The sequence below is a fragment of the Lutra lutra genome, chromosome 4, assembly GCF_902655055.1.
Source record: "Lutra lutra chromosome 4, mLutLut1.2, whole genome shotgun sequence".
Classification (NCBI taxonomy): domain Eukaryota; kingdom Metazoa; phylum Chordata; class Mammalia; order Carnivora; family Mustelidae; genus Lutra; species Lutra lutra.
In genome coordinates, this window is record NC_062281.1 from 9,346,958 (window position 1) to 9,374,489 (window position 27,532).

Consider the following 27,532-nt stretch of genomic DNA (forward strand, 5'->3'; position numbering starts at 1 on the left):
ACGTGGTTTTGATTTGAATCTCCCTGATGGCTAGTGATGATGAACATTTTTTCATGTGTCTGTTAACCATTTGTATGTCTTCATTGGAGAAATGTCTGTTCATTTCTTCTGCCCATTTTTTGACGTGGTTATCTGTTTTTTGAGTGTTGAGTTTGAGGAGTTCTTTATAGATCCTGGATATCAGCCTTCTGTCTGTACTGTCATTTGTGAATATCTTCTTCCATTCCGTGGGTTGCCTCTTTGTTTTGTTGACTGTTTCCTTTGCTGTGCAGAAGCTTTTGATCTTGATGAAGTCCCCAAAATTTGTTTTTGCTTTTGTTTCCTTTGCCTCTGGAGACATACCTTGAAAGGAGTTGTTGTGGCCGATGTCGAAGAGGTTACTACCTATGTTCTCCTCTATGATTCTGATGGATTCCTGGCTCACGTTGAGGTCTTTTATCCATTTTGAGTTTATCTTTGTGTATGATGTAAGAGAATGGTTGAGTTTCATTCTTCTACATATAGCTGTCCAATTTTCCCAACAACATTTATTGAAGAGACTGTCTTTGCCACCAAGAATGCAAGCTCCTAGTTAGGTTTTATGATAGGGTTTTCACAAGCTAATTGGTCTCTTTCCATTTCCCTCCTTTCCTGACTTGCCATGTCTCAGTCTGTCTCTCTCCGTTTCAATCTCTTAAAAAAAATTATTCCCACCATCATTCAAATATGAACCCTGAGCAAACAGTAAGGACATATCTAGAGCATTTTTAAGACAGGAGTTCTAGCTGCAAGAAATCTTACATAAATCCTAAAAAAAAACCACACATTACTGAATTCATTTATGAGTTCTAACAGTTTTTTTTTTCTTTTTAAGAATCTTTAGGGTTTTCTATATATAAGATCATGTCATCTGCAAATGGATAATTTTACTTCTTCCTTTCTGATTTGAATACCTTTTATTTATTTGTCTTGCTAGCTGCTCTGGGTAGGACTTCCAAGTGAGAGCAGGCTTAAATTTACTGCTCACCATTTTCCCTTTCTGCTCACATCTCCTCCATTAATAGTGGAGAATTGGACCTTCTGTGGGACATCCTTTTAAAAACACTGATTTCTAGGCAGCAGAATAAAAGTGCTAAAGTCAGTTGTACCTAGACGTTAATTCAGTTATTCATTGATTTTACAGATATTAATGGATAACCTATTATATGGCAGGCAGTATTTTTCATACTGGGCCCACAGAAATAAAGAAAAGTGACCAAACTCTGCCTTCATAAAGCTTACAGTCTGGCTGAAGAATATTTTTATCAGTACAAAAAAAAAAATAAATGTTGGAGTATATGACATAGTGAGAAGTACTAAGGAGAAGAATAAAGCAGGAGGAAGAATAAGGAGAATATGTGGAGGGTAATTTAGTAAGTGACCAAAACAGTTGAGTCAAGAGCTAAGGGAGGTGAGGAGGAACACTCTGTGACTATCGGGGAATATTCTGGGCAGAGAAAAGAGTGAGCACAGAGATCCTGGGGCAGACACAAGTCTGGCATTTAAGGAATAGCAAGGAAACAAGTGGGTCTGAGGAGAGGAGAGCAAAGAGGAAACTAACTGCAGGGCTGGAATTCTGGCTCTGACCCTTCATAGTGCTGAGAGAATTATCTAAACTCCTAACCCTCTATCCTGCACATGGATAATATTTCCTAGGGCTGCATGAGGTTTAAACAAGATTGCATACAGTGTAGTATTTCGTACAGTGCCTGGTTCATAGGGAATGCTCAAACATGTTTGAGGTGATCGCTATTGCTTACAGGCTAAAAATCCAAGATTAGAATTGTGGATTTACAAGTTCACCCTTTACTGGCTGTGTGACTTTAGGCAAAGAATTGAACTCTTTGTGCCTCAGTTTTCTCATTTGTAAAATGAAGATAATAACAGAACCTCCCGCATGGAGTGGGTATGAGAATTAAATGTGCTAATATATATAAAGGAAGTAGAACAGTGCCTGGTAAATAGTAAGGCTCCATAAAATGAGCAATGATTATGATCATTAATGAGTTCCCAATGTGTTCCAGGTCAGTAAAAGAATAGACCAAAAATTAAAGTCGTTTTGATGTCAGCCTTTCGGGAAAGGGGATTCGTGGTATTGGCTGGAGCTAGCATCATCTCAAGGCTCACCCGGAGAAAGAGCCACTCCTAAGCTCACTTGTGTGGCTGTTGGCTGGATTCCCAGCTATTGGACTGAGGGTTTCAGTCCTTCCTTGTCATTTGAGACAACCCCGCAGATTCTTGTTTGTGTGCTTCTCGAACACCATCACTTGCTTCATCAAATTGTGTAAGCCTGGAAGTTAATAGAGAGGCCAATAAGACAGAAGCCATAGTCTTTTGCAACCTAATTGTGGGAGTGCAACCCATCACTTGTGTCTCATCTACACAGGAGAAGCAAGTTATTCGCTTCAACCCACATTGAAGGGGAGGGGATCACACAAGGCTCTTCGAGGGCCATCTTTGCAAACTGTCTACCGCAGAATAGATGCGTTCTCCCCCAACACCTTCTGCAGCTCAGGGCGTGTTCTACAGAAGATCCTGCCTTTGGCATAACCTCAGAGAAAAAGGGAACCTCAAGAAAGAATGAAATTAACTTTACTGCCAGGCTGACCAACTGGGGCTTCAGAAGAAACACTGATTTCCAGAAAGCAAATAAGGAACATATCTTGGACATTTGAGCGGATGATTCACCTATTTCTCATTTCTTTTATCTTCTTTCTTTCCCCAAGGCATTCTGCAAACTGTGTATTATTACTCATAATTGAAAGAAATGCAGCTCAAAAAGGTTAAGTCGCAAATCCAAGGTCGCACAGCTGGTAGGTGGACAGAGCTTGAATCTCAGTCTGTGCAACTCCTAAACCCACACCCTTTCTATATCCAAAGCACCTTGGTGTTGCTAGAACATATATATATTTTTTATCATTTACAATCGTAGAGAGTTTTAGGAACCCACCGATAGGAAATTCTTTGAGTTGAGCTAAAATATAAATATAAAATGTAAAATGCCACCCATAGAGGTTCCTGTAAATCTCAACCTTTGGTGAATCAACAACGTACTGCCACTACAGACATTTTCACAAAATCCAGTTCCTGGTATTGAATAGTATGCTGAATTGAATAGCATCAGTGCGTTATCACCAATAAGCTTAATTGATTTGGACAGAGCACAGCTATGCGCTACTATACTGGAAAGGGCCAGAGGATGACAGGCAAGGAGTATTGCTTCTCTGGCAGTTCTTATATTCTCACAGCGAGGGTGATGAGGTAGCTCAGAAAAGCATCCCTCGAGTGACCAGGCTACATCCAGCTGGCCTGATTTGTGAGCTACACATCCCCTGTGGCCGGTCCAGGGAACTATTTTGAGTCTTCACCATACTCCTGGGTGTGAATGCCACTGATGAGAGCCCAACAGGAAGTGTGACCTCATCCTGCCTCTCAGTCTCTGGTTACGCAGGCTGTTTTTGAAAGAAAACAAGAGCAGTTATAAAGCTGACTTTCTCAAGAACTACATGCCCCTTTATTCTAGGAAGCAGCCAAAAGAACAAGAGGCCACTGAAGACAAAACTTTCTGCAAACGCCTGCACACGGTGACGCGCGCAGGCATCTGTTAGGAGACAGTGCTCTTCGTTGCAGGACTTCTATGCACCTGTTGACACTCTGACATGATTTTCAGCTGAAGAACTGCTAAGTCCTGGATTTTTTCAGCATCGACCCGAGGAAACTTTGCACGTCAGTCATTTTTCTATTTATCACAAAGAAGAAGAAAGTGGGAACTCCCTTTGGAAGGAACATGTACGGACAGATTATTTTGCAGGATGGATGTGTTGCTTTGATGGAACTGGTAGACAGAATCTGTTTCTTGAAAAGATTTAGAGCTGTTACTGAAGGCTTTTTTTTAGTGTTACTAATACTCGATTAACTGTTAGTATACTGCCTGTAGCTTGATATAAATATTTGTGAGAGATAGCAGTGAAACCTTGCTTTCTGCCACAGGACTTGTTGGTTTAAAATTAAACGTAACACTTGGGGAAAGCTAACATGGTATAATTTGGGCTGCACCTTTAAGATGGTATTGATCAAAAATCAAAAGGATGGTAGCAAACTATTATATTATGGTGCAAGCAATATTATTTTATATTCCAAATAAAAATCTATAAATGTAGGCTTTGATTTAGAGATCTTCCAATGAATGCCAGAAATTTCTCCTGACTTCTTTAAAGGTCTCTATACCTAGGATCTGTATTTTTGAAAAGGCGTTGCATCTAATTTATTGAAAGAATCCGTTTGGAGCTGTAGGATTATCCTGGCTTGATTTAATGTATGACAGCCACAAAAACAATCCATTACCTGTTATCACATTTTAAAAACGTGGAAAGAGGTGGTAAATTAGGAAAGAATTTAGTCCTACCTTGCAAGGTTAATAGGATAGTGATGTGTAGAAAGTGTCATAGTCTACAATAGATAGATCTATGAGATGAGTGTATATGATCAAAGTCTACATAATTTACACACTTAGATGTATTTTAAATTTGTAATTGAGAAAGTAAATTTATATGTTCCTGAGAGCTGCTTTTGAAATCTGCCTGGTGGTAAGCTATTTTAAGTTCACTCTTGGGCTGCTTGAGAATGTCCAGGCTGACAGTGTCTATGAAAGACCGCCAGCCCTTGCTATGACTACCTGTCAGTGGTCCGAGGCGTTGCACAAAAGACCAACACCAATCTCCAAGCATTGCTTGAAACTTGATAATGAGGGCGATGTGCATTGGGTGACAAAACTACAAATATCCTTATTTAGAGGGCTCTACAAAACCCAACCGTTTTTCTGATTTCTTAATCAAATAATTCACTTGCATTATTTATTTTGAGGACAGATCAACGGCATAAATCTAGCTTTCTCAAGTAAAATGCTGTTCTTATTTACAGAACAAGATTATTTTGGATGCACTCAGACAGACAATGGGAAATAGTACAAAACCGTAGATGCAGACACAATCTCAGTGGTCACTGGTTCCAGTCTCCTCCTTCAGTCCAAAATCCCGTGTCATTTGGTAAACAAGTCTGACTGGTGCAATTAGTAGATGCCATCTGTTTTGGCACGATTTTTCTATTTTTAATATATAATCCACCTTTTTTTCATGGCTCTTTCAGAAAATCTGTGAAGTTTGAACAAGCAGGCTTCCCAAGATGTACGGAATATCTCAACTGATGTCAACACCAGTGGCAAGTAAATGTAGGAGAACTGCTATGCGCAATTATCTTTTGAACGATTAGACTTCTTTTAGCAATTTCCTTGCTTTGATTTTGCTGATACTCATACCATTAACCATCTGTCAGTAGCTTGTGCTTCGTAAGTGCCAGTGTTCACTTTGGCAATGATTTTGACTTCATTTCTTTCCTTGAGAGAAATGTGGTATTTGTCTTTCTAGTAGAAAAAAAAAATCACTGGTTTTTTTAGATGCCTGTGCATAAATGTGAAAGGAGATTGTTTATCAGCTACTATTAAGATGCAAAACTGTCTATAAAAAATACTGAATGATTTTGATAGCTACTTGCAGGAAGTAAGGGCGTTGTTAAAATGGTAGTGGTTTCAAGTTTCTTCCTTCCTCTAGTCCTTCTAACCCCTCCCCCAACACACACACCTACAATTTACTCCTTACAAATCAACCAGCCCCATCTGAAAGCCTAAACTTTGTCTTAGATATTAATCATCCGCAGCGGAATCAAGTTTCACTGAACCTATTAGAAGTGTTCACATGTTACTGTATAAAATCCCACTTTAGAGTTTAGAATATTAATTAACTGCACTTTGCCCAACTGAAATCTGTTGCTATGCCTTTGGTTAAAGTGAGTTGAATGAATGGATGATTTTTTTTTCATTGAGAATATTCACAGGCTTCATACATTGGAAATCATTTATATAAAACAAAACAAAACTTAATTTTTTTCCTCCACTGATGTCCTCTGCTCATTATTTTACAAGGAAAGTGACTTAAAATGCCCTAATGAGAGACAGCCTGGGCAGATGATTGAATCGCTCAAATTACTGAGTAAGCTAAAATAACCAGCACGTTGGCTCATTGATTCAGGTTTTCTACCGCTTCACACAAGATGCTTTCTTCCTCCTTTTCATGAGTCAGTTTGATGCTAATGGTTTATTATTGCCTCATCCTCCACTCAGAAACCTCTAAAGGATGTTGAGTGAGAGAAGAAACAGAAGATAGAAGCCCTTCGATTATTTCTGGCTCCCCGTAACGGTCTGGTGACAAGTTGTGTTAGTCTTGATTCACTGGATGCCTGCACCAGTTGGAATCTCTGCTGAGCCTGGAGCTATTCATACCTTCTTTGACGCCTCCGTTATTTGCAGTCAAGCATGTTGGGGAGGTGGGATAAATTTGTGCTTCTCTCCTCTTTGCCGATGCAGGTTCTTCTGGCTCTGAGAGAAGATATACTGGAGAGTCGTCTCCCACATGTGTTTTCCCAAGGTATCTTATGGGACTTTTCTCAAGACAAATCAATCATGTGTCTTCCTATGTGTCTTACTGGTTTAAAAATATTAGTTTTATCTCTCATCCGGTTTTGGCATGGGCATAAATATTTAGTCCCATGTACATGCAAAATGAAAACTTGCCTAACCTAATAATGATTTGGAGGGGGTGGCTTTGAGTGTGGGAGCACATGGGAATTGTTTGGAGAGTGGAGAAACTGTTGGAGGCTGATAAATAGTTGCTTTTTCTCAAGTTGATGTTCTCCTAAATATGCTTTACTATCTCGGTTTATAAGAGCAACAAGATTCTATACCAATGCCCGAGCTGTCCAGATTCCATTCTCTGAAAAAACATGTAGAGTCTACCATTTTGTTCAAGTTCTGTAATGAAGTCTCTTCTTTCCATCCTTCCTTCTTTCTTTCCTTCCTTCCTTCATTTTTTTCTCTTTTTTTCTGTCTCTTCTCTCTTATTCCTTATGCAGGTCTCACTGATGTTTTCTCTAGCATTTTGTAAAATGTGCCAATGGTATAAAGGAATCATGCCTTGGTGTTAGAACCTGCCCTTATTTGTAAATTCTAGGCCTCTTGCTACTGTCAAATGAATCAACCAAGGATGAACAAGACGGCCATGTGGAGCGAGCCCATGCTTTAGTGTTAAATAGACTAGGGCTTGAATCCTAGCCTTGTCACTCACCAGCTATTATTAAATGTCCAAGTTATTTGTCCTGCATATCATGTTTTTTTTTTTTTCCTAAAGTGTAATGAAGATCACAATACTTAGTTTTTGGGGAGGTTTGTGAAAAGTAGATAAAGCATGAAATATGAGCCAGGCCCATAGTAAGTTTTCAACAAATAATATCCATTTAAAATAGTACTTTGCTAAATTTAGTGCATGTATTAATTATGGACAGGTTTCTACATTTAAAACTTTACCAGAGGGCTCAGTTGGTTTAGTGTCTGCCTTAGGCTGGGGTAATGATCCAGGTCTCCTCGCTCAGTGGGGAGTCTGCTTCTCTTTCTCCCTCTGACCTGCCCCCCACCCTGTTTGTGCTCTGTCTCTCATGCTCTCCCTCCCAAATAAATAAATACAATCTTTAAAAAATAAAAATTAAATAAAACTTTATCAGAAATTCCATAGAGCTTGTGGCATGAGGTGGCCTTTCAATCAAACAGGCATATGGTTGTTTCTCAAACCTAACACACATGGAGATTTTCCCAACTGAATGGGAGACTTTCCTGGATATCAAATCACAACTGCATGGTCGTTTGTGCAGCTGACCTAGAGGGAAATCGGCAAAGGCCAAAAAGATCTCTTTGACTGCGTCTTCACCCTGTAACTCTTCAGTGCCTGGTGGCTGCAAGGTTGAAATTTATCACTCACAGGGAAAGAATAATGATATTGCAACTGGAAGGCTATTCAAAGAAAAGGGGTGGTGACTATAAGTTTCCAACATCCCAGATAGGCTGTTTTGCATTTTTTCCATCCAAGAAAATGAATTAATGTCAAGGGTGTAGTTGCATCGTATGGTGAAAAGACTGATTAGACAGAAAGTTTTCATCAACATGTTTAAAACAGAAAAAGGCACTAAATGCCCTGTCATTTAATGCTCTCACTAGTGAGGAGATGTAGCCCAGCGTAGAAGTGACATTCTTAGGGAGGCAGAAGTAACTGGTAGCCATGAATGCTAAGAGGTATTTTCCTTCACAGTGGCTAGAAATGTGGTTTTGTGGAACTGGATGTAGTGGATAGAATTGGAAAGGACTTTCCTTCTTCCCCCTTTAGTTTTGCCTGTGATTTCCTGGATGGTGACACTTCCTTCAAATGCTGCTCTGTAGATCTAACAGCCTCCCACTTTGCCTGTCGCCGAAGTCCCAGACTCCTCTCCAATGGATACTACACTTGGACAGAAGACAGTTTCCTCTGTGACAAAGATGGCAATGTAACTCTGAACCCACCCCAGACCAGTGTTCTTTACAAGGAGAATTTAGTTAGGTGAGTAGAGGATATTACATGAGAGAATCTGAAGTCTGGTCCACCCACTAGTTATTCATTCGTTCATTTGTTCATTTAGCAATGATTCCTAAGAGCTCATTATCGTGGGAGCACAAAGACTAATATGGGGCAAGGACTGCTGATGTGAAAACAAACAAACGTGCTGAAGCAGTATGGGTGTTGGGGTCAGGGTCTGAACAGAGTGCAGTGGAGGAGATGAGGAAAGGAAGCCCATTTTATTTGGGGAAACAGGTTAAAATAAGATTCCTAGAGATAATGAAGATTGATTTGTGTCTTGACAGATATAGGATGTTAGCTAAAATAAAAGTAGCAAGTGAGACTTCCAGAGATGGAATGGGCATGGAGCCCTGGGAGACCCTGTACCATTTGGAAAACGGCAGGTGGTTGGCAGAAATCAACTCAGGGTAGAGGGGCAGGAGGGAAGACTGAGCAGACACAGACTGAACAGAGAAGCTTCACGTCCAGCTCAGGGTGTTTGTTTTTGTTCTGAAGGTAGGGAGGAGCCATTGACAAATGAATGACCAGATTTATTCTTACAGTGTAGAGGATAGGTTGCTGGTAGTATGGATGGGTGAGCAGTCAAAATCTTCCGGAAATGCAAATCACATGCGTGTCATCACTAAGCCCCTCCCTTGACATACCCAGTGGTTTCCCTTTACCCTAACATCAAACTGTAACTCTTTACATAATGTTACTATAATGGAGAACAATTCAAGATTCTTCATTCCCTGCCTTCATGTTACCTGTCCAGCCTCATTTCCTAGCTCGGGCCAACATGAGACTTACTTGTTCTTTAATGACTGGATCAGATCATCCTCTGCAGCTCAGTGGTCTCCTATCCTCAGAAACCTCCCTTGACTCCTGATCAGCAACACCCTTCCTGATGCTCTCAGAGCAGCCTCCAGTTAATTCCGCTGGAGCACACATCCCCTACCTAGCATGGTAATGCAGACCAGGGACTATGGAGCCAGGCTGCCTGGGTTTCTTCCCAGTTATGCCACTTACTAGATACATGACCTCAGCCAAGTGCCTTAACCTTTTGTGCTTCAGTTTCCTGATCTGAAAAATGGGGTCACAATAGTACTTCCCTCACGGGGCTGTTCCAAGGATAATATGAGTTACTTTATGTCAACCATAAAGAAAGACATCTGGTGTGGGATAAGCTCTATGAAGTCATTAGCTTCATCTGCATAGTTCTTGTCTCTCTCCTGTACTGGTTTGTGAACTTTTTGTACCGAAGGTTTTATTTTGTATCTCAGCATCTTTGATACTGATCCAGGCACCTGGAACACACAGAAATTTAAGAAACTTCTGTGGGATTAACAGAGGGAACAAATGAAATGAACTTCACAGATCCGAGTTACAGAGATGGATTCTATGCATCAAATCACTTTCACTAAATTCTTGGTTTGAACCAAACGTGGCTGCTATGCATTATGCATCATGCTACTTTCATTTCTCCATTTCTCTCCAGAATATTTAGAAAGAAAAAGAGATTCCGCCGTTCCTTTTCTAATCTCTTCAGCCTCGGTACCTCTAAATCCTGGCTGCAAGGAAACATCTTTGGTGATGTTGACTCTTCCTTAAGTGAGGACGCCTGGTTAGAGGGGGTCAGGAGGCTGGACATGCAGCATTGCAATGAAACTGGTGAGTCTGAATCTCCTTTTCCACAATGAAATATCATTCACAAATGGGCAACAGCAACCATGTGTTCCCGGACCAATATAAATTCCAGAGAAGACCATCATTGCACAGAAAGAATGGGCCACATTTTTTTAAAAAAATCACCTAAAGTTCTCTCCACACTACTTACCTGATCCAATTACATATGTATTCATGTCATGTATTATGCAAAATAGCCTAATTTAAATGTGTAAATTATTAAGCTGATAATACCTGAAATATGTGTTTGTACATCTTCAGAGTATCTTGTCTATACAGGATATAGATGGAGAAAAGACACTGAAGTTGGGGTCCAAGTCCCTGGGTGAGCACACTGAGATAGTTACTTAACTCTGCTATGTCTCAGTTTCCTTATTTTAAAAACAAGATACATATGCAGAGTATAATATATATATTCATATATTCCTATTGAAATACATGCTACATGTATGTATTATATATACATGTATATCATATATATTCATATTAAATATACATGATATTGTGTATACATATTATGTAATACACAGAATACAATATTACTATATGTAAATATGTGTATATAGATACACATATATGTATGTAAACACAATGATAGGAACTCAAAGTATATCTTAAAGATTAAATGGACAATGAATGTCAAGCATATTTCAATCCCCGAGACTCAGTGATTTGTAGTTACAATTATTTTTATTACTAGAATGAGAACAGTGGTTACTTATTGGGCAACTACCATCTGTGCTAGGTCTGGGGACACAAGAGTAAATGCAAATAACATAACCCCAGCCTCTAGTTTGCTGGGGCAGGGGGTGAGGTTCAGACCTTTGTCAAATAATTGCACAAACAAATATAAAATAATTGTGGCAAATGCCATGGAGAAAAATATATAATGTAATGAGAGATTTGACACAATCAGAAACTCAGGAAAGTCATCCCCATTGAAGTGGCATTTGAGCTGTTTTCCAGAAAATAGGAGGGGCTTCTCTGGGTAAAGGAGGAAGGTAAGAGACAAAATGTCTAGGTCTGAGGAATCTGGGGAGTAGGTTTGCTGGGTGAGGGAAGACCACATGCATGGTTTGGAGCATGTTGAGGTGAAGTTCCTTTGCGACATAAGGGGCAAGTCAATCTGGGGCTCCAAGGGACAGTGTGAGTTAAAGCTACACATCTGTGAATCGCCTCTGAAGCCACGGAATGGCTGAGACACATTAGGAAGAAGGTAGAGTTGGCAAAGAGGGAGTCCAGAAGGGAGCATTTTGAATGGGTGAATAGGACAGGATTCGTCTGCAAAAGGGATTGAGAGGAGGCATCCAGAGAGGTGAGAGGAAGACTAAGTGTTATGAAATGAGAATCAAAGGAAAATAGGGCTTCAAGAGGGATGGGGCAATTATCAGTGACAAATCATGTTCAGGGGTTAAACAGGATGACGACCGGATTTGTTGATCTTGAAGTTATTGGTGGTGGAGAACTAGGAAGGGCACCTGGGTGGCTCAGTCCATTAAGCATCTGCCTTTGGCTCATGTCATGATCCCGGGGTCCTGGAATTGAGCTCCGCATCGGGTTCCGTGCGTAGCCTGTTTCTCCCTCTCTATCTGCCCCTCCCCCACTGCTCATGTTCTCTCTCTCTCTTTCAAATAAATAAATAAAACTCTCTTTAAAAAAGAGAAGAGAACCAGAGGGTAGAGGGTGAAGAGTGTGGGAGGTAAGGAAACGGAGGCTGGGGTTGAGGATCCTTCAAGATGCTTTCTGAGGGGCACCTGGGTGGCTCAGTGGGTTAAGCCGCTGCCTTCGGCTCAGGTCATGATCTCAGAGTCCTGGGATCGAGCCCCGCATGGGGCTCTCTGCTCAGCAGGAGCCTGCTTCCTCCTCTCTCTCTGCCTGCCCCTCTGCCTGCTTGTGATCTCTCTGTCAAATAAATAAAAAAATAAAATCTTAAAAAAAAAAAAGATGCTTTCTGAGAAGGGAGGGAGAAAGACTCCCCCCACCCCCACACACATTCTACTCTGGTAACAGTCATCCTTTTTCAATTTCCTAAATGGACCAGGTTCTTCCACACTTCTGTGGCTATGCTTATGTTATTCATTCTGCTGGAATTCATTCATTCATTCATTCACTCACTCATTCATTCATTCAATTGTAAGATTTATTGAGGGCCAGCTATCTACCAGGGACCATTTTACACACTGGGACATAGTGGTGAGCAAACTTGTTCTCATGGAACTTGTATCCCTGTGGGGGGAGACAGAAAATATGTAAGTTACATAGCCGGTTAAAACTAGTAAGCGGTGTGGGAAAAAACAGAGGAGGAAGAGATGGGGATTGCAAGTTTAAGTAGGGCAATTAAGATGACCTCATAAGAATGACTTCTGAGCACTGGCTGCAAAGTGGAACTAAAGCATCTAGAGAGGAAAAATCCAGGCAAAGGAAATGCCAGCACAAAGGTCTGGACTAGGAGCATCCCAGGGCTGAGTGTGAGAGGGGAGGAGAGAGGATAGGATCTCAGAGGTATGTAGCTGGGTGCAAGTGGGGAAGGACAGGGACAATGGGAAGCCCGTTCAAAAGTTTCACCTTCTACTCTGAATAAGGGGAGAACCCATTGGAGGATTTTAATCAGAGGAATAAGATTCTATTTATACATTGACAAGATAACTCTGGCTGCTGTGTTCAGATTAAAGGTAAGATAGGTAGTAGGGCAGAAGCAAGGAAATCAGTTAAGATGATGTTGGAGTGACTCACTGGGGTGATAATAGTAGCTGGAATGAAGTAGGTAGAGGTCAGAAGCAGGAGGATTCTGGATACATTTCAAAGATAGTGCCAACAGGATTTGCTGATGTAACCTTAGAGAAAGAAGTCAAGCGTGTTTATTTATAAGCTAAGTACGTTCTGTCCCGTTTAAGTATTTACCTTGTTTATATACATTATCTTGTTTAAATATCCCCAAACCCCCTAGGAAGTAGGTCATATGATCATAATTTTTTATAATTATGGTGAAAGTGAGGCTCAGGGTTAAGTGTCTTGCCCAAGTTCATTTCGTTTGTAAACAGCAGAACTGGAATCCAATGTGGATCTGTCTGGTTTAAAAACCCAGTCTTTGTTCTAGTGCCAGAAAGGATTTCACTTTTCTTTCCAAGATGAAATCCAACATATACCCCACAGCCCAGGCTCGAAGAGCAGGCAAGAGGAGACATATAATACAACCATATAAGAATTTAATGGTTTAGTACTTGCATGTCTTACTATTTTTCTCATTCTTCTTCCTGGGCAGAAAACACAATGCTACATTCATTAAAAAAAAAAAACAAAAAAAAACTTTTTAAGTTGTGGGAATTATAGATTCATGAGAAGTTGCTAAAAATAGTACAGAGAAGGCCTGCATACACTTCATCCAGATTCCCTCACTGGTTACAACTTATTCAACTATATACAGTAATTATCAAACCCAGGAAATTGACATTGACACAATATGATTAAGATTTCACCAGTATTTAAATGCACTTGTGTGTGTGAGAGTGTATACTAGATAAATTTAAATTTAAAAACAGAGTAAGTACTTGTTAAATGAAGACATAATTCTTATACAAACAAAAGATTAATTAAATGGAGTGTATCCTAGTTCCCACAATAACAAGGATGTATAAACAGGAAGTGAAGAGAAGGAGGCAGGGAAGTGGGGCCTGGAAAGACAGACAGAAGATATATTTGGAGAACCTTCTGTGCCATATTGAGGAGCTTGGATTTTACCTTACTCAATCAAAAGTATCTTAGAAGTCTCTTGAGCAGGGCGATAACATAATCAGGTTTGAATTTTCAAAGATTACCTTGACAGTAACATGAACTGAAGATTGGATGAAGGGTGACAAGTGGGAGCTCATGGGCGATTAAAACCAACAGGCAGACAAAGGAACATCTAGAAGTAGAGAGGAAGGAAGAGATTTAACAAATATTCTCCAAGGCCGAATGGACAGATTGGTGAATGAGTGACTATAGCAATGAGAAGTGGGAAGAATCAAAGAACACTGGGGGAAGGCAGGAAATGTTGAGGCATCACGAAGAACTGGAAGACAGGACTGGCAGAGTGATGAGGGGAATAGGCATTTGAGCTGAATGGGTCTGAATTCAAGTTCTGAAGCCATCTTTTCCAGCCTGAGTGTTCTTAGGCAAGTTAATGAACACCCCCAACCTCCGTTTCTTCACATATAAAAGAGGATACTAGTAACACATAGAATTATTGTGAGGGTGATATGTACTAATTTGTGAAAAGTACATACTTGCATAGGAGCTGGTTCTGCTTGGGACTTATTAGCTCTAAAGCATCAAAAAAAGAAAAAGAAAAAAAGAGAACAGATTTGAGTCAAGAAATGAGATAACAAATTCTATTTCACATGAACTGAATTTGAGGCACCAATGGAAAGTAGTAAGATAGCCGGGGAGGTTTGGAAACATAACAAAAGCACTGCAGAACAAGAAAGGACCTAAAGATATTGCTTTGGAAGCCAATAGAAGAAGTTGTTATAGAGGTCTCTGGAATAAAAGGGTTTATTTACAGAAAATGTGAATGAGCAGAAAGGGGAGTTAAAGAAACTGAGGAGGATGAACAGAAGGTCCAGTCATAATTTCCCTTAACCATAATGAGTATCATGGGCCAACATTACACCATACAACCCATGTACTTTTTAAAGATTTTATTTATTTATTTGAGAGAGAGAGAGCACCAGCAAGGGAAGGAGCAGAGAGAGGGGAAGACTTCCACTGAGCAGGGAACTCCACATGAGGGTCAATTTCAGGACCCCAAGCTTTTGACCTGAGCTGAAGGCAGTCACTTAACTACCTGAGCATTCTAGGTGTCCCCCAGCCACTCCGTATTACGTACATCCCCTCTCTCCAGTGTCTGTGAAGGAGTATTACCCATGTGTGCGTGCACATGTGTTAAGAAGGTTGACCTAAGACCTACACTCTTAGCAAACTTTTGGCCACAACACAGCATTGTCAGCCTCTGACATTGTTAGCCTCTGTGCTGTGCATTAGATGAGTAGGATTTATTTATCTTGCACAGATGAAACTTGGACTGATGAAGTCATTTAATATTTCTCCTTCTGTGTCTGACTTATTTCATTTAGCATAATGTCCTTTATGCCCATCCATCTTGATGAGGATTTGAAGAAAATGGAAACCTTGTGCACTGTTGGTGGGAATGTAAATTGGTCCAGCCACTATGTAAAGGTTTCACAGAAGAAAGAAATTAAAAATAGAACTACCATATGATCCAGGAATCCCACTTCTAGGCATGTACTCAGAGGATTTGAAATCAAAATCTCAAAGAGATATTATCCTCATTCCCGGGTTCCTTGCAGCATTATTCACAGGAGCTAAGATAGAGAAACATACCAAGTGCCCATCAGTGATGAATGAAGAAAGAAAATATGGTATATACATATAAAGGAATGTTAATCAGCATTATTAAAAAGGAAATCCTATCATTTGTAACAACATAGAAAGGACATTATCCTCATCTCTCTTATAGAGAGGGAAACCAAGGCAGATTAGATACTTGCCCTGAGGCCACAGAACTAATAAGTAGCATAGCCCAAATTCCAACCCAAGAGTCTTGAACATACGCTCACTACGCTATACCCAGGAAAGGTTCTCTGGGGAAGATTTCTCAGGCAGGAAACCAGAAGAGCATGTCATAGAAGAGGAGAATATAAAGAAATGGCTAATGTATACAGCTTAATATAGAAGTCAATTCAAGGGGCGCCTGGGTGGCTCAGTGGGTTAAGCCGCTGCCTTCGGCTCAGGTCATGATCTCAGGGTCCTGGGATCGAGTCCCGCATCGGGCTCTCTGCTCAGCAGGGAGCCTGCTTCCCTCCCTCTCTCTCTGCCTGCCTCTCTGTCTACTTGTGATCTCTCTCTGTCAAATAAATAAAATCTTTAAAAAAAAAAAGTCAATTCAAGTGTCCTGTAGCCTTGAAAAGTTTTCTCATAAATGAGTTACATGAGAAATCTTAATCAGAAGGCAATGTAGAGGTCATTTTACCTACTCCTGGCATCCCTGGTAGATGGGCACAAATGTCTACAGTAATCAGGAGCACTAATTACCTTTTAATTGAGATATAATTCACAAATCATGATATCTATCATTTTAATGTGTACAATTCAGTGATTCTTAAAAATATATTCACATGGGGGCGCCTGGGTGGCTCAGTGGGTTAAGCCGCTGCCTTCGGCTCAGGTCATGATCTCAGGGTCCTGGGATCGAGGCCCGCATCGGGCTCTCTGCTCAGCAGGGAGCCTGCTTCCCTCTCTCTCTCTCTCTCTCTGCCTGCCTCTCTGTCTACTTGTGATCTCTCTCTGTCAAATAAATAAATAAAATCTTAAAAAATATATATATTCACATGGTAGTTTGTGCAACTTTGATCACTTTTTAAAAAAATTTATTTTAATTCCAGTATGGTTAACCTAAAGTGTTAAATTAGTGTCAGGTGTAGAATACAGTGATTCAACAATTCTCTTCATTACTCAGCTCTCATCATGATAAGTGTACTCTTAAGCCCTTCCTCTGTTTCACCCATCCCCACCACTTCCCCTCTGATCACTATCTGTTTGTTCCCTACAGTCAAGAGTCTGTTTCTGTGCTTATCTCTTCTTCTGTGTTGCTCATTTGTTTTGTTTCTTAAAATACATATATGAGTAAATACATATATGGTATTTGTCTTTCTCTGATCTCACTTAGTTTTATACCCTCTAGATCCATCCATGTTGTTGCAAATGGCAAGATTTCATTCTTTTTGATGGTTGAGTAATAGCCCATTGTGTGTGTGTGTGTGTGTGTGTGTGTGTGTGTGTGTGTGTGTATCACATCTTCTTTATCCATTCATGCCTTGGTGTACAATTAGGCTGCTTCCATAACTTGGCTATTGTAAATAATGCTGCAATCAACACAGAGGTCCACGTGTCTTTTTGAAATTAATGTTTTTGTATTGTTTGGGTAAATACCCAGTAAAGTAATCATAGGGTGGTTCTACTTTTAATTTTTTGAGGAACCTCCATACTGTCTCCCGCAGTGACTGCACCAGTCCACTATGACCCTTTTCTAATTCTGGAACATGTTCACCACCGCAAAGAGAAACCCCACACTCATGATCAGTCATTACCTATTCCCGATCCTTCCTTCCCACCTCAAGCCCCTGTCAACCATTAGTCCGCTTGCTGTCTCCATGGATTTGCCTATTTTGGACTGCCATGACTTTTTTAAGGCTGACTCTTTTTCTCCCTGGCAATGCTGCTGCAGCAGTGGCTTGCTTGTGTTCACGCATCAGGTGCTTTTTGGAAGTTTCCATCTCTTGGTTATAGGCTGGCTTTCCTGAATATATGCGGCAAGTCTCTTCTCAGTTCTACAGCAACATTTCCAGAAGTGTGGGCTGGGGTGGCCGACCCCTCTAGGACATAGAAGTCATGAACACCAGGGCACTTGGGTGGCTCAGTTGGTTAAGCATCTGCCTTTGTCTAGGGTCATGATCTCAGGGTCGTGGGATCAAGCCCCATGTAAGGCTCCTTGCCCAGCAGAGAGTCTCTTTCTCCCTCTTCCTCTGCTCCTCCCCACCCCCGCTCATGCTCTCTCTCTCTCAAAATGAATAATAAATCTTAAAGAAAAAAAAAAAACCACAGTCACGAACATCGTTTCTCACAGTGACAGAGAAGCTGTGGTCCCTTTTCCAATTCTCTCAGCCCTTCCGACATAACCAAGGAGAAAGGCTCAGTTTAGAATCTTGGTACTTTAAGGCTTAAAGTCTTGCTAGTCTTTTGTTTTCACAAAGTTCTTTTAACAAAGAACAGGCTCAGAGCTCTTTGGTATTTAGGGCAAATTAAATAAAGTCTCATTTTCATTGTACTCAGTTTTACATTTACTTTCTCTTTGTGGCATTTAAGTGATTGACATAAAGTTTCCTTCAAAGTAAAAAATTTAATGAAACAACTTAAAGAAAATATTAAAGATGGCTAAGAGTAGGCAGTCTCTGGGATACAGCAAAAATCAGGAAAATGGTGGTTGGTTGTTAGAAGTCTGGGACTCGGTGTTCTAAAGGCAATGTTACACATATTCAGAAATTAACATCTAGTTTTCCCATAGTTTCCTCCTGGAAACATGTCCAAACAATTGTAAAGCAATTGGACCACACGAGTGCTATACGAGTATGAGATATCTTGCTAAAATTCCCATGGTTTCCAAATATCTTCTAAATATAACAAATCAACCCCCCCCCCCCAAAATCAGTAATTAGGCAAACCGGGTGCGCACAGGACTTTGAAATCCCTCATCTCTGCTGTCAACTGTAATCAAATCTTCCCCAGACTTCTTGTTTTCCGGATTTACCCAAGGCCCCGTGACTTTTATCAGCAATTTATTTTTCTCTGGAAATGTTGCCTCGTTAGAAGACTCAAGAAGAATTCAAAATTAAATTGTTCTGCTGTTTTCTCTCTGGGCAAGGGATGCAATCAAAACTTACTTCCCCTGACTTTCTCGTGCCTCATTTTTCAGACTAAAAAGGATTTTTCTTGGTTGTCTATTTTATCCTTAGCTCACCCCTTCTGCAGCTGTGTCTAGACACCTTCCTCATCAGCTGCAATCAGTTTTTAGCCATGGCATTTTGCAGCTCCCCAGACCCCGAGACTGCAGTTTGGGAGACGTTCCCAGGGCTTGTGAGTCATAGTGAAAGAAGATAAAACATTCTTGCAGGGAGGACTGGTCAGGATTGCCCACTTCACTTCTGCCAGTCCAAGGAAAGAAAGGCAGGACAACCTCAGACAAGGCTTCCCAGCTTGAGGTCTATGGTTTTCTCCAGAGCCAGTGCCTCTCCTATAAATATCTTTGATGGCAGCCTCTGTATATGGCTTTGTGTTTCCCTCCATAGCAAACAATAATGCCCATTTTATATGCAAGGATATGGAAATACACTTAGAAGAAACAGACCGTTTTTAAAATGGAAGTAAGCTAGATTGAATTTAAATACATCAGGAGAAACAGATTAGAATTAATATCTTCAAATGCAATACAACAGAGCTGTTTGCAGAAATGTTATCTGCATTAGGATCCTTTCATTTATTATCAAGGTTGGAGACAAAAATTAAATATCAGTTAGGGAAAGTGTACATTGGGGACAAACCATGTCTTCCCACAGGTGAAAATTCTTTGATCATTCTTTAATGTTAAGATTTTTTTTTTTTTACAATTTCTTTTTTTTTAATGCCATCTCTACTAGAAAATTCTGCATCAGATTCCGGTGCTCTACAGGGATGCAGCTCCCAGGGCAAAGCTCTGAGTTCAACAAGGCAGCCAAGCTTGGAGACATTTCATTGCTCTCACGGGTCTCCCATCCACAGCTCTGCAGATTTTAGTGAAACGTCACCCTTCAAGAAATAATCAGCCATGAAAGTTCTTAGTTCTTTCTCACTTCCATGTGAATTTGACCAGATAGGCTTCTCTCTCTCTCTCTCTCTCTCTCTCTCTCTCTCTGACAGCTTTATTGAGAGATAACTGATTTACAAAGAGCTGCACATATTTAATGTGTAAATTCAATGAGTTTGAACAGGTGCAAACACCTGTGGCACCATCACCACAATCAAGGCATAGGAATATCCAAGCACTCCAGAGTTTCCCTGTGTCCCTGTGTGCATAATATGTGTGTGTGGGGGGGGGGGGCGGTGTTTGTAGTAACAACAATCTACACCAGATCCATTCTCCTTACAAATGTTGCAGAGCACAATGCTGTTGTTACGTAAAGCTACTATCTTACTTAGTGGATCTCTAGAACCTATTCATCAAGTGTAACTGAAACTTTATACCCATTGAACAGTAATCCCCCATTCGGGGCCTCCCAGCCCCTGGAAACCACCACTCTGTTCTCTGCCTCTGTGACTGAGGATTTTAGGTACCTCCTGTAAGTGGACCTGTGCAGTATTTGTCCTTCTATGACTGGCTTATTCACTTAGCACAATGTCCTCCAGGTTCATCCATGGCATTGCAAATGGCAGGGTTTTCTTTATTCCTTCATTTATAGATTAATGCTTGCGTTGGGTTGTGTTGTTCTGGGAGCGTGGCCATTGTGATTGGTGCTGCAATCACATGGTCCAGGACCTCCTGGGCTGCATGGTCATTCCTGGATGATCCCTGTGTTTTACTTTCTGCTGTTTCCTTTCTCTATGGCAACCAGCAGGGATGCTTCTGCAGACCGCTTTTTATCAAGCGGCCGGCCGCAGGGTGTGGGTGGGATGGTGGGAGGGAGACTGCAAGGCTGGCAGAAATTCCCAGGTCCAAAAGCACCAGCTCATTTGCTCAGTATCCAGGCTGAGTGGGAGGGGAGTGCCACATGCAGAGTCAGCCCACCAGCCTGGGCTAGGAGGCCACTCTCCCTGCTTAAAGCCTCAAACTCAAATCAGCTTTAGCCTCCACAAAGCTGAGCAGTGATCCCCCCCCACCCCGTCTCTATGGCTGCTGTGACGCTGTTACAGCAGCCCAAGTTGTTAGAACGGTGTCACATGTCTCATCCACCCTGCCCCCTTACCTGAACTCTCTATGTATTAACATACCTTACTGAGTGCTAACAACAAGCTCCACATTATTGCTGGGGTCTGGGGCTGGGGCAGGCGAAGTGGCCTTTTTCTCATGGTGGTTTTAGTCTCATAAGGGAAGTAGGTATTAAACAAAAATCACACAAATTATGTATTAAATAGTATGTGTTTATAAAATAATTATGACATCATAAATTATGATTTGCCCTATGAAGGCAGAATGTAGGGTATTTTGACAAGAGTAAGGGCAATCAGGAAGATATAGAAAATGTAGGAAAATACAGATGTTCTCTGCTTGTAAGTGCTTACCAGAGTTGCTGACAGAGCAGTAATGATCAAGATTCATTCTACACTTGGGTCTGCTCTCTCTGTGACAGGGTTTCACAACCTCAGCATTGCTGACACTTGGGACTGGACGAACCTTCACTGTGAGGCCTGCCCTGTGCCTTACAGGATGCTAACCACATCCCTGGGCTCTAGTCACTGGATGACAGTAGCAACTCCCTCCCCTGCCGTGCCTGCCCCTCCCAAATCTGTGACAGCCAAAAAGGTCTTCAGACATTGTTAGATGTCCCTGGGGGCAGAAATCTCCTCCAGTTAAGGAGCACCATTATATGAAGACCCCATGTATTTGGCGGGGGGGGGGGGGGGTCCACAATCGCTCCCTGCTCCTGGAATGGGGATGGGAATCTCTTATTGCTGAGTGAGCACTTCAACACAGAGCAGTCCTCATGTTACACTCATGTTCCAAATTCTCTGGGAAAATATCTTAGCAACAGAGTGTGACCCATGAGGCCCTTCGTGATCGGATCCCTGCTTAGCAGTCCGTCCAAGATCATCTCCTAAGAGTACCCACACTCACATGCCCTTCTGTCTAAGCTCATAGGAGCACTTGCTATTCAGGGAACACCCTCCCCCATGTTCTCTCGTGAGTTAATGTATTTTCTTTTCCTCTTCTTTTTTCCCTTTCCCCTTGCTCCTTCTCCTACTCCTTTCCTGTTTATTCTGTCTGCCCTCCCCTCTTCCTGCTGTCTCCCTGGAAGAACTCCTACTTGTCCAATTTTCATGTAAGCACCATCTCATCTGTGAAGCATGCCTGGATTCCCCCGATGGACTCAGACACTGCTTCCTAGACTCTCCCTGGATGCCTTCTGCTGCCCTTCATGGTAGCAATAACCCCATAGCATCTTCATTGTTGGTGTGTATACCTGTCCCTCTCCAAACCACAGCCTTCTTGAATGAAAAAGAAAGTTGAGATCTTTATTATATTTTATCCAGCATCTCAAGGTATTTTACAGAGGGAAAATGGCCTTCACAGCTATTCTCTTTCTCCTCGACCAGAACATGAGGTGCATGAGGACCGAGACATCGTCTTCACCATTGTATCCTTGCAGCTGGGTCAGTTCCTCATATAGAATCACATCCAGTAAATGTTTGCTGAGTGAATGAATAAGAAATAGAAGGAGTTGGCTCTGCTATCATTTGGTGCAATAAAGATGAGAGGCTGGGGTGCCTGGGTGGGTCAGTCCATTGATTATTAGACTCTTGATTTCAGCTCAGGTCATGATCTCAGGGTCCAGAGATCAAGCCCTGAGTCATGCTCCTTGCTCCGCAGGGAGTCTGCTTGAAATTCTCTCTCTCTCCCTCTCCCTCTACACCTGATGAGTATATGAGAGAGGCTCATGGCTCATGAGCCTCTCTCATATACTCATCACACATCTCTCAAATCCATCTGTACAACTCCCACTGCACTCAGGGATGAAGGGTTGAGATAAACTATAAACGAGTCTCCTTCTGTACATGAGTCTTAGGCTACTAGCTCATGATTTCTTGCAAGGCCACCTAGATATTACCATATACTAAAACCACATAATGCTTTATCTACCTGAAAATGCCATGGAAGTGTGGATGTCCAGTGACACCCTCACTCAGAGCAACTCCAGCTCTCCACTGCTTGCAGCATAAATTCCAGACTCCTCTACCAGGAAGTCAGTGCCTTGTGTGACCTGCTCTCACTCTTGCTTTCCAGCCTTATGTCCCAGTGGGTCCCTTTGCTCTGATCATATTGGAATGGTCCTTCTTCACAAGGCTTTCATGCTTCTGGCCTTTGCTGTCTCTGCACTGAAGAGCCTTTTCCTTTGGGGCCTTCAAAGATGAGGACAAATTGAAATGCCACCCCAGTCAGAGACCCATTTCCCATCAGACTTCCAAAGCATTGATATGGGGATGACCATTTGCTACTGCACCTGGAGAGTCACTGACCACACACCAGCACCGCACACTGAGCCCTTTTTCTTTTCCAGGAGGGGATTCTGACTGTTCCCTGACTGATGCTTGGGAGTCAGAACAGCCAAATGTAGCCCCCTCCTCTAGCCATGCCATGTCTCAGATTCCACTACAGAACTCCCACGATGGGGCTCTTCAGTCTCATGTGATGTCTTCTGAACATTTCCCAGGGAACATTTTGGATCATGCAAGTGAGTTTTTTTTTTTTTTTTTAATCTATACCACACCCAAAGAATTCCTCCTTTCAGGGCCAGAGAATGAGTTAGAGATGACTAAGGTGCACTTGGGAACGGGATCTGCCTGTGGGCGCGGGGGAGGACCGGGGCACTGCAGCCGCAGGTGACACACGAGCAGAGGAGGTCCCTGCTTTCAGAGTGTCATCTTAGAGGCACCAGAAGGACTGGATTTGCAGTGTTTTATTTCTTCTCTTAAAAACCCAGAAGACATTTGGCAAAATGTGAAGCTTTGCTGAAGCTGGGTGATGCGTACACAGGTGTTTGTGATTTTATGTTTCATACTTAGCTGTATCTGTGACATATTCTATAAGAAGAAAAAGAAAGGAAGGAAGACAGAAGCATCCTTTAGTGCAATGCCTCCGGCAAGGAAAAGTCAAAAGATATAAAGGTATTGGTATTTCCTGTCAGGAGTAAATCTGAAATAAATTCAACAAGCATGTTCTTCAACCTCCAGTTTGCCAACATCAGATTAATCATGTCTGCGCACAGTGCAGCATCAAGGCTCTGTCCCTCAGTTTGCCAAGGTTCAAAGCCCAGCCCCCACTTGTTAGCTGTAACTCAGAAGCGGTTCCCCAAACTCTCTAAAACAGCATTTTCATCTGTACATGAAGATATCATGGTTCCTACCTTGTCACGACTAAAATAATTCATGGAAAGCACTTAGCATCACGCATCCTGTATCCTAAGTACTCAAAATGTATGCGAGATTATGATTACATAAGACTGAGGTTGAACAGAAAAAAAAAAATCTTCTCTTTATTTGTCTTCACAAAACCATGAATATGCATCTCACTGACCATTCTTCCTCACTGTGCCCCCATTCCATTTTGTTCCCAGGTCAGCTACTACGTGAGTGTTCAAGGCTTTTGTGGTTCCCTTCCAGGTGCTGGGATGACAGAGAGAGCAACTTTCATTGTTTAGACAGTTTCCAGATGGTCCACAGTCACCTCCTCCAGAGGTCCCACCTTGTTTTCCGGGGGTTGGGGGGGGCAGTTAAGTGACCCTTTTTGGTACTCATCTAGTTTTCAAGGGTTCCTTCTCTCATGCCCATTTCCTACACTGCTCTTGCATATTTACTACGCTTGCATATTTACTTTTGCGTCTTGTCCACCAGGCTGTGAGCTACTTGAGGATGGACAGTATGTCTCAGTCATCTGGATACCAACCAGCCCACATAGCGCCTGGTACAGAGCAGGTGCTCCAAAACTGGTGGACCAATTAAGTGTGCTATCTCCATTTCATAGATAGGGATACTCAAGTTTAGACAGGTCAGGTAAACCTTTGTACATGTGCTTTGCTGTGTCGTGTCCAGAATGTGTCTCCAGACTGTGCTGTACCTGGAAGGCCCCTACCCGCTTCAAGGCCCAGATTTAAGAACACCTCTGTGGGCCCTTGTCTGCCCCCTTCTGGCTGGTGGGGGTTACACTTCCCTCCAATTCTCTAGCCCTCTGAACTTACTCTATTGAAAACATTTTCCTCCATTTCTCCCACTACAAAGTCCCTGGGCAGACAAGGTCTCCGTCCGATTCTATTTGATTTCCTTCACATGTAGGTTGCGAGTATGCAGTCCAGGTGATCTTCTACCCACTAAGGATAGAGGCATGCCTGACATCATCTCTGTCCGTCAGGATGTTTTGTGTTGCAGTGGGTGGGAATCCAACTCAAGTTGGATTAATCAGTAGTGGAATTTATTTGCTCATTAATGAAAATTCTGGGCATAGATTTCAGATTACTGTCAGTATCTACTCCTGTTGTTTCTTGTCTTCTATGTCAGCTTTACTCTTTAAAAAGTCTATTACGGGGCGCCTGGGTGGCTCAGTTGGTTAAGCAACCGCTTCAGCTCAGGTCAAGATCCTGGAGTCCTAGGATTGAGTCCCACATCAGGCTCCCTGCTGGACAGGGAGTCTGCTTCTCCTGCTGACCTCTCTCCTCTCATGCTCTGTCTCTCATTCTATCTCTCTCTCAAATAAACAAATAAAATCTTTTTAAAAGGCTATTATTACTCTATGATGCTTCTTGATGGCGTTGTGCTTGCAACTTCCCAGATTCCAGTCTAGTGGAAAGAGATCATAGCCTTCTTGAGTTATAATAAGAGGCCCAGTTTCACTGGTTCTGGAAGGGTCCCATCTACATGGCAAAATGAATCACTTTGTCGATAAGTCTGTGAAGCTCCAGATGGCTGGAAATGGATCGGATGCTGGGAGGGAATTCAGTCTCCAAGTGAACCATGCACTAAGAGCAGGGCGAGGTGGCTCCCCATGGGCACCACCCCATGCCACCAAAGAATAGCAGTTAGATGCTTACTATTCTCGGTGACTTTGCAAGCTAGTGGGGAAATCTAGAGAAAGCACTTTTAATTCAGTATGTTAAGGTTGCTGATGCAAATGCATGAGGGATAATGGAGGTATAGAGAAGGAGTAGCTGAGAGCCATAGAGGAACTGAAGGAATTGAGGAGGGCTTCCTGAAGGAAGTGACAGTTGAACTAAGCCAAACTAGATACTAAGTAAATGGCTACTGCTGCAATGAACTAGTGAATACCTTGTATCAAATCACATAATCGTATCTTTGTAGAATTTGAATTTAAACCAGTCTCTGTTCACTGTTCAAGTCTAATGATTTTGGCGGTCTGTCAAGCTGGACTTGTTTCTGTAAAGAAATGTTTTCCAAATTCCATATCAAATCAGAATCAGCTAAGAATACAAACACACTTTAGAAGAATGGTTAAGTGTTCAGCTGAACCCACAATAACTTACTGAATTCACAGTATACATGAAATACCATACATTCGCAGTGACATCATTCACAACTGCTATATTTTGCACTGCCAATCTTCAGTACGCCACCCACATTATGGACTAAGTAGGTTTTGTTAGCTGACTCAATCTTCATTCATAGCAGAAATAGCAGAAATAAATACATTCACAGCACAGAGTCATTCCAAGTTTTAAACAACTGTTGCAAAATTAAGCTTTTGAAGCATTTGGCAGAAATTAAGCTGAGGTCTTTTTATCCTTTCCTTTAGATCTTTATGTGATTCTTCTTAAGCCAGCTCCGATTTCTTTTAGATCACTCGAGTAATATTCAGGTTCATGATTGGTTTAACTTCAATGATTATAATTCCTGGGGGATTTCCTGTCATTTCCAATGTGGCTCTTAGCACTGAAATATCTTATTCATAGCAGAGTTTTTCAAGGACAAATAGTTCTTAATATACATTCTTTTTTTTTTCCCCCCCTCGAGAGACTCTCAGTATGCAAAGTTTCAATTCTCTTTCCCTGCCCCATTTCAGGCAAAACATTGTGTTCTGGCTAGACATCGTTTTTAAACCTTGGCTCTGACACCTCAGAGCTGTGTCACCTTGGGGAGACTTCATCATCTCTCAGTCTTGGTCTTCTCATGTAAGAGCAATGACAGTGGTTCCTACTTTACAGTTTGTTGTGTTGACTCAAGGAGGTGTGAAAACTCTTCGTGAATTATAAGGCAGTCTATAACTTTTAGGCTTGATTGTCATCATCATCAGAATTAGATTTCTGACATTAGCTTATATTCCACAAAATGTTTCCCCAGTAAAAATTTTACAGTAAAAGGCAAGCCCCCAAACTGTTTGTGTAGCATAATCATTTCTTAAAGACAGAAAAAATTATTACTTGCTAAAATTATCTAATGAATGAATCTGTATGACCTCGATAATTTTATCTTGCTACTTACGGCAAATTGCTTGAGCTGACATACATTTGAAAATGTGTTTTGTGGGGGTATTTTCGTGTATAAAAAAGAAATTTTATTGTAATTTTGTTGTTCTAAGATTGTCAGCAATGGTTTCTAATTCATTTATTTTTATTTTTTCTATTAGAAGCCAGTCTGTGGCAAGAGGTCTCCTTTCCAGCAATTCTGCTGGCTGTGTTCCTTATCATCTGTGCATGTGCAAGGTAATTCAGATTTTCTTTTCATGCAGCAGTGTTTCATAATTAATAAAGCTGTAATTGATTGATAATTTCCTCACCCGATTCCACAATGCCTTTTCAGTAGCTCCGTGGTTGAGATCGGTTCCTTTGCCTGTGCCCCTTAAGTGCCTCTTTTTCTATCACTTCCCCCCTCTCATTGTCTCACAGAGTGTACAAAAGCCAGTGGATCTTGCTAGGAATTTGGATTTTATTATGTATGATCTTTCATTTAAATCCTAGTGACTCCCTGCTACAGTTAAAACCTGAGTAACCCCGCTTGGAGTTCAAAGGCATTTGAAGTCCCAGTAAGGTCATGTGAAGTCCCTGCTG

At 41.6% G+C, this 27,532-nt stretch overlaps 1 protein-coding gene across 7 annotated transcripts in view; it reads left to right on the forward strand.

The window, feature by feature from the left end:
- The first annotated feature begins 3,463 nt into the window (after positions 1-3,463).
- TMEM71 (transmembrane protein 71) overlaps positions 3,464-27,532 on the forward strand; it is a 31,572-nt gene continuing 7,503 nt past the window's right edge. For 2 of the 7 annotated variants that reach the window (XM_047728080.1, XM_047728082.1), the window contains exons 1-8: positions 3,464-3,807; positions 4,939-5,063; positions 5,164-5,239; positions 6,437-6,497; positions 8,283-8,492; positions 9,988-10,160; positions 23,039-23,212; positions 27,112-27,187. In XM_047728080.1, coding sequence (XP_047584036.1) covers positions 5,200-5,239; positions 6,437-6,497; positions 8,283-8,492; positions 9,988-10,160; positions 23,039-23,212; positions 27,112-27,187 — 734 coding nt within the window. In that variant the 5' untranslated portion in view covers positions 3,464-3,807; positions 4,939-5,063; positions 5,164-5,199. Of the gene's footprint in view, positions 3,808-4,938; positions 5,064-5,163; positions 5,246-6,436; positions 6,498-8,282; positions 8,493-9,987; positions 10,161-23,038; positions 23,213-27,111; positions 27,188-27,532 lie in introns of all 7 variants that reach the window. The other 5 variants (XM_047728076.1, XM_047728077.1, XM_047728081.1 and 2 more) reach the window with 5 other exon arrangements.